Source organism: Euleptes europaea, chromosome 2 (genome assembly GCF_029931775.1).
Source record: "Euleptes europaea isolate rEulEur1 chromosome 2, rEulEur1.hap1, whole genome shotgun sequence".
Lineage (NCBI taxonomy): Eukaryota > Metazoa > Chordata > Lepidosauria > Squamata > Sphaerodactylidae > Euleptes > Euleptes europaea.
Window position 1 is genome coordinate 134,193,532 of NC_079313.1, and position 13,163 is coordinate 134,206,694.

The following is a 13,163-nucleotide window of genomic DNA, read 5'->3' on the forward strand; positions in this document are numbered from 1 at the left end:
TCTCTGTTTGTTTGTTTTTGTTTTTTGGAGGGAGGATTAGGAAAGGGAATTTTCAGCCCTCAAGTACAATGGACAATGGCATTAAAATTCTGCCAGTCGTGTGGATTTGAATATATAATTATTTTGAATGTAGACCATGAGGTTGTTGGGTTCTTTTCCCACCCAGAATTTTTAGGTGGGCATATTGTATGAGCAGCTCATCGCTTCATTGTACATCCAGGGATTTTATTGTTCCATTCATTTGCATTTGCTCAGGGGAACATTAACAAAACAGGCACAGTTTGCTAGAGGCAGCAAAAGGCAGGAGATTCAATCCAAGCTTCTCTGTATTCTACCTACAACAGGGCGTCCTCCTTTTGCAAAGTGGTCCCGCATCTGCCTCCCCCTTCTCCCGCCATACCACATTTTTTGTTCACAGGAGATGCCGTTTCTTCCCCTCGACCTACCAGGAGCTGTGTTGCTTCAACACTGGTGGCGGAAAGTGCCATTAAGTTACAGCTGACTTATTGCAACCCCATAGGGTTTTCAAGGCAGGAGACGTTCAGAGGTGGTTTGCCATTGTCTGCCCCTGCGTTGCAACCCTGGACTTCCCTGGGGGTTCCCATCCAAGTACTAAGCCTGTTGAGCTTCCGAGATTAGATGCAATCGGCCTGGCCTGGGCCATTCAACATCACCCAACGATTTAATGGGCAACCTCTGGCTTTGGTTTTTGCATTTGTCTGCCAGAGCAAATCATTGTATGCTTTTCCCACACACACACTGGAGTCATCTAACCACCCCCTACCTTAGCTAAGGACCTACTGGGTCTTCCCCTCAATGCTGTAGGACTCCCTTCCTTGGACTGAGTGGGGTAGCTGTATCTCCGCAGTGTATGACGTGCCTTGAAAGCAGCAGCTCTAAGGTTCAGTCCCACTTAATGCAGGCTGGAAAATGGTAAGGAGAGACTCTTCGGCCTCTTTCAAACTGCCCCTATAATCTGTTAGAGCCGCTGGTTGCTAACTGTTTGTTTGTGCCATTTCAACGTTTCAGACACAACTGTTTTAGGTCCCGGATGATAACAATTTTTTCAAGCCTTTTCAGATAAAGCTGCTTGTGTCATTGGCATTCCAGGGCTCAGCCAGTTTTTAATGAAAACTGCTTTCTCTCGTTTTCAGTTCTTCCTTGGGCTTCTGAATCGCTGCAATTTGCTATTTAAAGTAAGAACATAAGAAAGGCCATGCTGGATCAGACCAAAGTCCAGCAGTCTGTTCACTCAGTGGCCAACCAGGTGCTTCCAGGAAGCCACAAACAAGACGACTGCAGCAGCATTATCCTGCCTGGGTTCCACAGCACCTAAGATAATAGGCCTGCTCCTCTGATCCTGGAGAGAATAGGCATGCATCATGACTAGTATCCATTTTGACTAGTAGCCATGAATAGCCCTATCCTCCATGAACATGTCCACTCCCCTCTTCAAGCCTTCCAAGTTGGCTGCCATCACCACCTCATCCTGGGGCAGGGAGTTCAACAATTTAACTAAGCGTTGTGCGAAGAAATACTTCTGCTTTGAATCTCTCACCCTCCAGCTTCAGCAGATGACCCCGCGTTGTAGTATTATGAGGGAGAAAACCTTCTCCCGGTCCACTCTCTCCATGCCATGCATAACTTTATATCTGGAGCTTCCCTGAAAATGTGAAACCATTCTGTATAAAACAAGGCACAGGTTTAAGCTCAATACAACTCGGTTTCTTACATCCACGCTGGTTTTTTGGGAGGGGGGATTTGGAAAGGGAATTGTCAGCCCTCAAAGATATAATGTCTGTAGCCCTTCTGGAAGGACCCACTTCCCCCCCACCTATTTTCACGCTGCATTTGGGGGGGGGGCTATAGTGCTATAGCACTATAAGATTAGTGCTATACATACACTATAGCAACTAGCAACCCAATGCATACAAATGGTGGTGATATAGCAAGTCAGTGCTATATCACCACTATCAGATGCATTGGATTGTTATGGTGCTATAGCGATATAGTGCTGTAGCACTAACCTTAGAATGTTCTTTTTAAAGCCAGAAAAGAAAGTGCTGCGAAAAAAAGTGTGTGTGGGGAAAACATGGCGTTGTTTGAAATGGCCAGAGCGCTTTAGAGATGGCTCACAGGGGGTCTGTTGGGAGGGGAAGGGAAGGTGATTGTAAACCGGTTTGAGTCTCCCTTGTGGTAGAGAAAGTCGGCATATAAAAACCAACTCTTCTTCTTCCTTATGAAACACCTGTCCCTGTATCGCTTTATTCAGAATTGGGCCAACAATGGATCACATCCAGTTTTGAATGGTAATCTGAAAGGGGCCTTCATGAATCCCTACAGAGCTCCTGCCAGCCAGTAAGAGCTGGCAATACTGTTTGCGTCCCCAATGCCATCAGCTCTAGGGGCCCCTTCTCTATGCACCCCAAATTCACTTTCCACCTTAGGCTGGGGTGGATTCCCTTCTTTGATACTCCACCAATGCACCTCCAGCTGGGAGAGGTGGCTTGTTCCGGTTAGTGGTCTGATGCCTTGGTATTTCTTACGTGGTTTGCTAACCACCCCCTCCGCTCACAGAGGAACTGCAGTTCTGTGGAAATGACTCAGAGGAAGTGTGGTTCTATCGTGTTTCTTGCAGCACTGTATTTCCTCTCTGGGGTGATGAACAAACAAATGAGCCAGTTTCCGTCTGTAGCATAAAATGCACCCTTGGGCACCAGAAATGCCTCTGCTCTCAGAGGGAGGGTAGAAATTTTCAAGCAAAACTCTCGACACCCTCCCAGGAGTCAACGGAGGGGGTAGACAGGCAATTAAATGGGGTCCCCAACCTTTTTGAGCCTGGAGGCACTTTTCAGATTCAGACACAGGGTGGTGGGCACACAACATGGCTTCCAGAGGAGGCAGAGCCAACCACAGATTGTCAGGGAGCAAGGTTATGGTTATGCATAACTCTCCTACTAACTCTTCAACATTTAAGGCAGAAGGCCTGTTTAACAGGACGCCTGTTGATCTGCACAGCCAATCAGAAACACTGCTGGGCACAAGCCTTACCCGGCCCTGCCCATTTCCTAAAAAACACTTGGCGGGGACCAGGATAGGTGCTGGCAGGCGCCATCGTGCCATTGGACACCATGTTGGGGATCCCTGGAATATTTGGTGCACAGCTTCTAGTCATAAACCAGGAAGCTGGAAGAGGAGACTCAAGCCTTTCTTGGAAAAGCTGTTTCTAATCCTGGTTTTTGAGTGCTGTTCCAGATGTGCCTTGTACACATGAACACATGAAGCTGCCTTATACTGAATCAGACCTTGGTCCATCAAAGTCAGTATTGTCTACTCAGACTGGCAGCGGCTCTCCAGGGTCTCAGGCAGAGGTCTTTCACATCACCTACTTGCCTAATCCCTTTAACTGGAGATGTCAGGGATTGAACCTGGAACCTCCTGCATGCCAAGCAGATGCTCTACCACTGAGCCATGGCCAGTTCTCATTTTATCCCTCCTTATACAGTTTTTACTGCCTGGCTTTGTGGCGCAATCTGCAGCTTTCCCCCCCCCCCCAAAAAAAACCCCCTTTGTCCTTGACAGAAGCAAACCCTTTTTCTGTGTCACTGGTAGCCCAGCCCAAGGGAAGTGTTTACACCATACATCTAAACTGGTTTGAAACTGGTCACCCGGCCAGTTCTATGAACGGCTAGTTTGCAGGCGAAGGTGCCACAAAGTCTAGATCGAGGATGCCCATGTCTGAAACAGCTTTGAATCTGTAGCACAGGCATTCACTTCCATTGCAGTGGTACAAAGAGGGATTTGTGTTGTTGCGGCTAAAATGACGTTCTGCATATCGCAAACAGAGCTTCACTTGCCTCCACGTGGGAGACTTGAATGAACATGTCCCCGGTTTTTTTGTAGTAGGTGCAATAGATACAAGAAAAGTTGCAAGACTTGATTCGTGGTTGGAAAAAATTATTTTTTTAAAAAAAAAAAGTTTAATACTGTTCCAAACTCCTGACAATACCGATTAGGATGAGAAACTATGAAGGCAGTCCAGTCGTGAGCTTTCCAGGTGGCGCCGACCCAGCATCCGTCCCCAGCTGCTGCTTTCTGTGGAGCGCTCGGACTGGCAGCCGGGGTTGTCCTCCCTCGGTTGATGGAAGAGCACAAAGCAAACTCAGTGATGAGAACAGTACAAAATCTGCTGGCGATGTCGGGGAATGCATGTCGGAGATCAGGCCCGGGATTGGCTGTCGCTGGTCTCATCAGAGACATCTCAGCAGAACTGCAAGAGGTGTGGGGGGGGAAGACTTGGGTTTAGAGAAACGAGGCAACAGGGTTTTCCAGAAGGTCAGGTGAGCCAAGACTCCAAGAATCATAGAGTTAGAAGAGACCACCAGGGTCATCTCGTCCAACCCCCTGCACAATGCAGGAAATTCAATACTACCTTTCCCACACACACCCAGTGACCCCTACTCTATGCCCACAAGATGGCCAAGAAGAACAAGAACAAGAAAAGTTGGTTTTTATATGCTGACTTTCTCTACCCTTAAGAAAGAATCAAACCGGCTTACAATCCCTTTCCCTTTCCCTCCCCACAACAGACATCCTGTGAGGTAGGTGGGGCTGAGAGAGCTCTAAGAGAGCTGTGACTAACCCAAGGTCACCCAGCTGTCTTCATGTGTAGGAGTGGGGAAACCAATCCGGTTCACCAGATTAACATCCGCCGCTCATGTGGAGGAGTGGGGAATCAAACCAGGTTCTCCAGATCAGAATCCACTGCTCCAAACCACTGCTCTTAACCACTACACCACGCTGGCTCTCCCTCCCTCTCATCATGTGCCTAAGGTCATTGAATCAGCATTACTGACAGATGGCCATCTAGCCTCTGTTTAAAAACCTCCAGGAAAGGAGAGATCACCACCTCCCGAGGAAGCCTGTTCCACTGAGGAACCGCTCTAACTGTTAGAAAATTGTTCCTAATGTCTAGACGGAAACTCTTTGGATTTAATTTCAACCCGCTGGTTCTGGTCCAACTTTCTGGGGCAACAGAAAATAACTCCGCACCATCCTCTATATGACAGCCCTTCAAGTACTTGAAGATGGTTATTATATCACCTCTCAGTTGTCTCCTCTCCAGGCTAAACAAACCCAGCTCCTTCCACCTTCCCCATCCTATTTCTTCTTTCCCTCCTCCTGGCAGCCCCCATATCCTCACCTTTCTTTGTTTCCTTCTCTCCTTCCCACCCACTCACCAACAAATCTTTTACCTGACCCCCCATCTTAAGCTATATCTATTTACTTCATTTGTACCCCAAACTTTCCTCATAGGATTTGGTCTCCAGACCCCTCACCATCTTCATTGCCCTCCTCTGGGGTATAAATGAAGGAAATACATAGCGAATAAAGCTGAAGACTAGCAAGAGCAGATAAAAGAAAGGTTGGTTGGTGAGTGAGGAGAGAAGGAAGCAGGAAAAGGGGAGAGGATATGGGTGCTGTCAGAAGGAGAGACAGAGTAAATACAGGGAAGGGGGTACAGGGGGAAATGAAGTGACCCCTCCCCCAAGTTCTTGCAGGTTCCCTCCAATCATCCCTTCTTTCCAGAGAATTCTGGGAACTGTAGTTTCTTGACTGGAGAGGTGCAGTATCTCTGACAAATTTTCAGTATCCTCCCTAATTTACAATTCCCAGGTTTATTTGGGGCAACCATGCTAGTAAATGAAACCAATTTAATTTTGCAATCTGGTGGATAGGACAGAAATCTTGGGCCAGAATGCAAGGAACAGTACCACTAGTTCTGGGAGCCCAGGAAAGCTTTAGGTGTCTTTTCAGAGGGCAGGCATGTTGGTCTGCAGTAGAACAGTTTGATTTGAGTCCGGTAGCACCTTAAGAGATTTTTGGGGTACAAGCTTTCAAGAGTCAAAGCGCCCTTCATCAGATACCCTGTACCCCCTTCCATAACCTATTTATTCTCGCTCCTTCTGACAAAGGGAACTTTGAGTCTTGAAAGCTTGTACCCCAAAATTCTTATTGGCCTCTTAGGTGCTGCTTGACTTGAATCTAGATGTTCTTCAGGCACATGTTTCTCTGGGTTGCCAACTCCAGCTGGGGAAATTCCTAGAGATTTGGGGGGCAGTGTCTTGAGAGAGAGTGGAGTCCGAGGAGGGAGAGAGCTTAGCAGGGACGTGATGTCATAGATTCTGCTTTCCAAACCGTCATTACCTCCGGGGGAAATTGATCTCTGTAGCCTGGAGATCAGTTGTAATTCTGGGAGAACTCCAGGCCCCACCTCGAGGTTGGTAACCCTAGTGTTTCGTGAAGAGGGAGGGTAGGGAGTTTCCAAAGTAATCAGTCTGTTCAAAGGGATAAAATGTAAAATATATATATATATATTGTGGGTAATGGCAAGCGCTAGCCCTAAAGGCATTCTTTGAATCTCGTTCTGAAAACAACAGGATTTGGATCCTGCCTAAGTTTTCCACTTGCCCTTCCACCCGCAGCAGCAGGCAAGGTGATTATAACTGAGATCGAACTCTCACTGTAGCCTGCTACCCCCTCCCAAATCCTGTCTGGAGGACAGGGGTTCATGGATCCCCAGGAACAGTGGGTGGAGGAGGGAGAAAAAAGGGAGTCTGTAGTAAAGGTGGGGAATGCCACCCCCCACCTACAAGTGGAAAACTTAGGTAGAATCCAAAACATCATCTCTCTGCAAATGTGCCATGAAGACAATTCAGAGCATTTTGTTTTGTTTGAGTTGGAAAGTTGTTAGTGAAGGCTGCCAGTCTGAGCAGAGAAATGTCAGGGAGAGGCAGCTTAACCCTTTCCCCTCCCACAAAATGTCAGCTGAAAATTCCCTTCCCAAACTGCACTGTTCCCTGCAACAGAAAGAGACAGAGGGACCGCAAATCTCGATCCCTGCAAAGAGAATGCTAGGTAGGAGGTTTTGGGGCAGAGACGGCCGTTCACTACACAGAATGCGTCACCAAGCCTTAGGCCAAGATGCAAGGAGTTCCCCTTACCTTCCAGCGGTTTCCGCACTCGTTGCACACAACAAAAGTGGTCATTGGCTCATCTGAACTACGGGTTTGCACCTGCGTGAAAGAAACAAGCATTAGCAACTGAAAATGAGCACAGCCACCTGGACCACCATGTAGCAATCTATCCACCTTGCCTACGGTGGCATAAAATTACTCATCACCAACACGTGGGTCCAAAATCAAGCAGCCACAACTGAACTTTGTTCTTAGGCACATTGACGGTATACAATTCAATAATAAGGGAGATGCCAGCGATGGAATCTTCTGCAGGCAAAGCCACAGAGCCTTCCCCTGTTCTACGGATCTTGCTTGCTCTTCTAATGTTACCACAAGTAGACTCACAACACAATCCTAAGCAGAGTTACACCCTTCTAAGTCCACTGAAGTCAATGGGCTTAGAAGGGTGTAACTCTTCTTAGGACTTCAGTGTCCACATCAAAATTGGGGAATGGCCACCCATTCAGAGGAAGTCCCCCCTGCTTCCTCATTTGCTTTCATAACTTAGGCAGATCATTAGAGGGGGAGAAGGGTTGCGTCAGTGCTTGGCTCTTGTGGCACCTTCTTACATGCCTAGGGTAATGCTGATGGCCACTTTGGGGTCAGGAAGCAATTTTCCTCCAGGCCAAAATGGCCAACAATCCTGGAGGGTTTTTACCCATCTTCTGGACATGGAGTAGAGGTCATGGGGGGGGGGGGCGGGGCGGGAAGGCAGTTGTGAATTTCCTGCATTGGGCAGGGGGTTGGACTATATTTATTTATTTGATTAAATTTATATCCTGCTCTCCCCAGCCAAGGCTGGGCTCAGAGCAGCTTACAAAGCAATATAACATATGATAAAATAAGATAAAACGTTTAAAACCAACATTTAAAAATAGCCCTGTAATCTCAATAATTTAGAGACAAAAATGTCCAAAGGCACCTCTGAAGTGTGACATATAGTCACAGCCAGGCAAGTAGATGGCTACAACCCCATAAGTTGATAGAGGGGAAGAAAAGTAACAGAAGTCGGGTGGGGGGGGGTGGGGGGAGGCCAGCATTTATAGGAATAGGAACTGTAGCTGGCCCTGGTGATCCCTTCCAACTCTAGGATTCTACGATGAGCAGCCAATGAAAGGTGTCTCATTCTTTCTCTGTTTTGCTCTGTTGCAAGATTTGGTGTGGACTTGGTCCTGACAGTGCCCCCATGGAGAAACTGCACTCCCTTCCCTCTCAGCTGGAAAGGAGGGATGTTCAGAGCCTTGGTGAGCTAACCAGCAGGTCTCTTAGGCTGTGCAGGGGAAGCCCCCAAGCCTCACCTGGGTGTAGGTGCAGTTCTTTTTCTTGCATTTCCCACAGGTGAAGAGGTCGGTCTGGGTCCCTCCTGTTTTTGCCATCTGATGCTCTCGGATAGCCTCCTTGGTCATGGCTTTCCGGATCTCTTTCAGCTCGTTGCTGGCCATTTCCTGGCAAGGAAAGAATGCAAGAGGGTGATGTTAAGATTTATTTACCAATGTGTAATTCTTCTTAGAGAGGTGAAGTGGCATGATCTCATCAGATATGGGAAGCTCAGCGAGGTCGGTATTCGGATGGGAGACCGGAGGAAGAAAATGGCAAACCACCTCTGCTTCTCATTTCCCTTGAAAGCCTCTTGCTGGAGTCGCCATAAGTCGGCTGCGATTTGATGGCACTTTACTCATGCACAATTGTGCTAAAAGTATCCAAAGTAACTGACAATTGAGTTTTGTCCCATACTGGCCATCAGAAATTCTGAAGCAAATAAGCAACTGGGGCTATGCTCTTGGTCAGGCTTGGGAGCATTTACATTAATGGGTCAACTAGCTTTCTACCCTAATCTAAGCCGGTGTGTCTTTGGAATGGTAGAAAAAGGATTTGATTTGGATCCCAGTGTTCACTTCTCAGTTCCTGGACGGGAAAGTGAATTCTTACAGATCTAGTCCATACTGAAATGAAATAATTTTCAGTCCAGGGGCTGCTCTTGGTCCCTTCCCCTTGCTAGACACCGCCCCAGACATGGCAATCCTCCTGTGTGGAGACGGGAGCTACCAACATGTATGGTGTGTGAACTACACATTTGTCCAGTGCAATACAAGGGGGTATTCACGCGGTTTGTAAAAAAAACATAGCAGCTGTAGTATGTAACTTTATTGTCGTCCACACCTTAACATACGTTTTACTGTCTCCTTTCCCCCCAAATCATGATGACATAAGGCATACCATCCAAAGCGCAAAGTGTCATATTTCCACTGTACACTGCATTGGTCAGGCTGCACCTGGAGTATTGTGTGCAGTTCTGGAGGCCTTACTTCAAAAAGGATGTGGACAGAATGGAGAGGGTGAGGAGAGCGAGGATTATCAGGGGCCCAGAGACCAAGCCCTACAAGGAAAGGCGGAGGATCTGGGGAATGGTCAGTCTGGAGAACAGGAGGTTGAGGGGGGACATGATTGCTCTCTTGAAGTATTTGAAGGGCTATCACTTAGCACAGGGCAGGGAGCTGTTCCTGTTAGTAGCAGAGGAAAGGACTCGCAATAATGGGTTTAAATTGTGGGCGGAAAGGTACCAGCTGGATAATTATTATTTTTTACAGTAAGAGTTGTTCAGAAGTGGAATCAGCTATGTAGGGAGATGGTGAGCTCCCCCTCACTGGCAGTCTTTGAGCAGAGGCTGGACAAGCACTTGTCAGGGATGCTCTAGGCTGATCCTGCATTAAGCAGGAGGCTGGACTAGATGGCCTGTATGGCCCCTTCCAACTCTATGGTTCTATGATGCATGTCTAGCCCGATCCTACCATCTAAACCTTTCTGCAGAGGCTTTTTCCTTTTTACCCACAGTATTTCAGTCTGTTGCAGCTATTGATCATTGTGCTGGCAGAGGCTGAGGGAGTCTAGAGCAAATGAAAACCAGGCCCTGGACCTTCAGGCTGATTTAATGCCATCCTTCCCCCCCCCCCCCACCTCACCTCTGAGGTCATCACCGCAATTTGCTCTGGAGTGATCACTCCGCATAAGACGTTCTTTCGGAGGTCAGGATTCTTGGAGTCCTTCAGATTGGAGATACGGCTCCTGACACGGTTTTTGTACTTCAGGTCTGTGTTCTTGACATCCTGGTATATGAGTGCAAAGTCTATTAAGGAGCATCCACCGTTGGAGAGTTTTGCTTGTCCTGCTTCCAACCCTGAAATGGTAGCGGACCCAGGTCTGGCCACAGATGGCCCAGAGGCCAGACCAGGATGCTTCTAAGTCAGCACAGGAACCCCAGGACTTCTCAGAGTAAGAGGGTGTTGGAAGAGTTGCAATGTCTAGCATGCAAAGGAACTGAGAAGAAGACCCAGCAGGGGGCGGGCAAGTGGTCAGCTAGTGTAGGGCTGTAAGACTAGAGGCCTTTCCACCCTTTTTTCACACCTCTTGTCTGTCCTTAGACTGATATTCTTAGGGGACAATTTCCTCCTTCTTGAAAGTCTTTTCTACCCTCTCTCTCCCTCCTTAGCTAGATAGACAGCTAGAGGCTCTGTCTCTCAGCTTTCCTGTCTTAAAATGTAGTTCCTTGAATAAAGGCAACTTTATCTTTAATCAGTGAGTCTGACCCTTTTCTGCATACTTAGCATACTCTGCCAACAGAGGGGAGAACTTCTCTCTGGATCATCTTGGGAAGAAGCTGCTGGGGCAGCCCGATTAGAAATCCCAAAGGACCATGATCCTTCTGTCCCTTGCCAGCTGTTTCCTTGCCCTCAACTTCCTGACAGAGTGGTTCCTCAGTGGAACAGGCTTCCTTGGGACGTGGTGGGCTCTCCTTCTATGGAGGTTTTTAAGCAGAGGCTACATGGCCGTCTGACAGCAAGGCTGATTCTGAGAACTTAGGCAGATCGTGAGACGGCAGGCAGGAAGGGCTGTGTCAGTGTTTGGCTCTCTTGGCCCTTTCTTACATGCCCAGGGTAATGCTGACCCACTTTGGGGTCAGGAAGGAATTTTCCTCCAGGCCAGATTGGCCAGGGATCCTGGAGAGGGGTGTTTTTTTATTTTTCAATCTTCCAGGCATGGAGTAGGGGTTACTGGGGGTGGGGGAGGTAGTTGTGAATTTCCTACATGGTGCAGGGGGTTGGATTAGATGACCCTGGAGGTACCTTCCAACTCTGATTCTATGAATCTTGGGACTCTTCCACAGAAACACTCACAGCTCTGGAAATCTTACCTTCTTTACCAAACCAGTCCCACGCATCAGAAGCAGAATCACAGAGTTGGAAGGGACCACCAGGGTCATCTAGTCCAACCCCTGCACACCGCAGGAAATTCACAACTACTTCCCCCCACACACACACCCAGTGACCCCTACTCCATACCCAGAAGATGAGGGGAAACACTCCAATATCCCTGGCCAATCTGGCCTGGAGGAAAATTGCTTCCTGACCCCAAAGTGGCACTACCCTGGGCATGCAAGAAGTGGACTAGAGAGCCAAACATTGACGCAACCCTTCCTGACAGCCAGCGTGGTGTAGTGGTTAAGAGTGGTGGTTTGGACGGTGGACTCTGATATGCAGAACTGGGTTTGATTCCCCACTCCTCCACATGAGTAGCGGATGCTAATCTGGTGAACCAGGTTGGTTTCCCAACTCCTCCACATGAAGCCAGCTGGGTAACCTTGGGCTAGTCACACTCTCTCAGCCCCACCTACCTCACAGGGTGTCTGTTGTGGGGAGGGGAAGGGAAAGTGATTATAAGCCGGTTTGATTCTCCCTTATGTAGTAGAGAAAGTTGGCATATAAAAACTCTTCTTCTTCTTCTTCTTCTCATGATCTGCCTAAGTTCATGGAATCAGCATTGCTGACAGATGGCCATCTAGCCTCTGCTTAAAAACCTCCAGGGAAGGAGAGCTCACCACCTTCCGAGGAAGCATGTTCCACTGAGGAACCGCTTTGTCAGAAAGTTCTTCCTTATGTTCAGCCGAAAACTCTTTTGATTTAATTTCAACCTGTTGGTTCTGGTCCAACCTTCTGGGGCAACAGAAAACAACTTGGCGGTCTCTTTAACTAAGACTAGATCTCCTTCAGAAAAGCTGGCTCAAGTGCCATATGATGTCTTTTGTAGCAGTTCAAAAGAACATGTGAAGCACCCTGCTGGATCACACCCATGGTCCATCTAGTCCAGCATCCTGTTTCTTACAGAAGCCCAACAGATAGCCCAGAAAGCCTCCATGCTCAAAGGCATTTGCGCTGTTGTCCTCCCCACCACCACAACAAGCTATTCAGTGGTACACTGCCTCAGAACATGGAAGCCCTGTTTAGTTATCATGGCCAACAACCATTGATGGGTTCCACACTAAAGCCAGCTAAGTATTTTTTGTAGCAGTGAGTTCCACAAGAGAGCCAGCGTGGTGTAGGTTAAGAGAGGAGGACTCTGGAGAACTGGGTTTGATTCCCCACTCCTCCACATGAACAGTGGACTCTAATCTGTTGGACCGGGTTGGTTTCCCCATTCCTCTACATGAAGCCTGTTGGGTGACCTTGGGCCAGTCCCAGTTCTGTCTGAACTCTCTCAGTCCCACCTACCTCCCAAGGTGTCTATTGTGGAGAGAGGAAGGGAAGGTGATTGCAAGGAGGTTTGAGACTCCTTAAAGATAGAGAAAAGTGGGGTATAAAAACCAACTCTTCTATTCTTATTATTATTATAAATTGGGTGAAGAAGCACTTTCTTGTTTCTATCCTGAATCCAATGCCCATTCCCTTGCAATTGAATTGACTTGAAATCCCTAACAGGTGACGTGACCTGGCACAGTTTTGTCTGCAAATGCTGAGTTTCTTTGCTTGCCTTCAGCCACTGCAATGGAAATGCAGTCTTTAAAATTCACAGGGAATTACCCTGGGAAGGGGTCCTGCCACTTGACTGGCATGGCAGGAAGTAGATTTTCCACTTCTCGTGAATAAGAAGAGTTGATTTTTATATGCCAACTTTTTCTACCACTTAAGGAAGAATCAAATCGGCTTACAATCTCGTTCCCCTCCCAACAGACACCCTGTGAGGTAGGTGGGGCTGAGAGAGCTGTGACTAGCCCAAGGTCACTCAGCTGGCTTCATGTGTAGGAGTGGGGAAACCAACCCAGTTCTCCAGATAAGAGTCCACCGCTCCAAACCACGGTTCTTAACCACTACA

General features: G+C 47.9%; 1 protein-coding gene across 1 annotated transcript in view; it reads right to left on the minus strand.

The window, feature by feature from the left end:
• Positions 1-4,151: 4,151 nt before the first annotated feature.
• The window catches only part of TCEA2 (transcription elongation factor A2), a 31,179-nt gene continuing 22,167 nt past the window's right edge, over positions 4,152-13,163 (minus strand). Inside the window, exons 7-10 of the mRNA XM_056844409.1 lie at positions 9,980-10,134; positions 8,318-8,464; positions 7,005-7,076; positions 4,152-4,270 (exon numbers count right to left, since the gene is read on the minus strand). Of these exons, the coding sequence (XP_056700387.1) occupies positions 4,262-4,270; positions 7,005-7,076; positions 8,318-8,464; positions 9,980-10,134 (383 nt within the window). The 3' untranslated portion in view covers positions 4,152-4,261. The remainder of the gene's footprint in view (positions 4,271-7,004; positions 7,077-8,317; positions 8,465-9,979; positions 10,135-13,163) is intronic.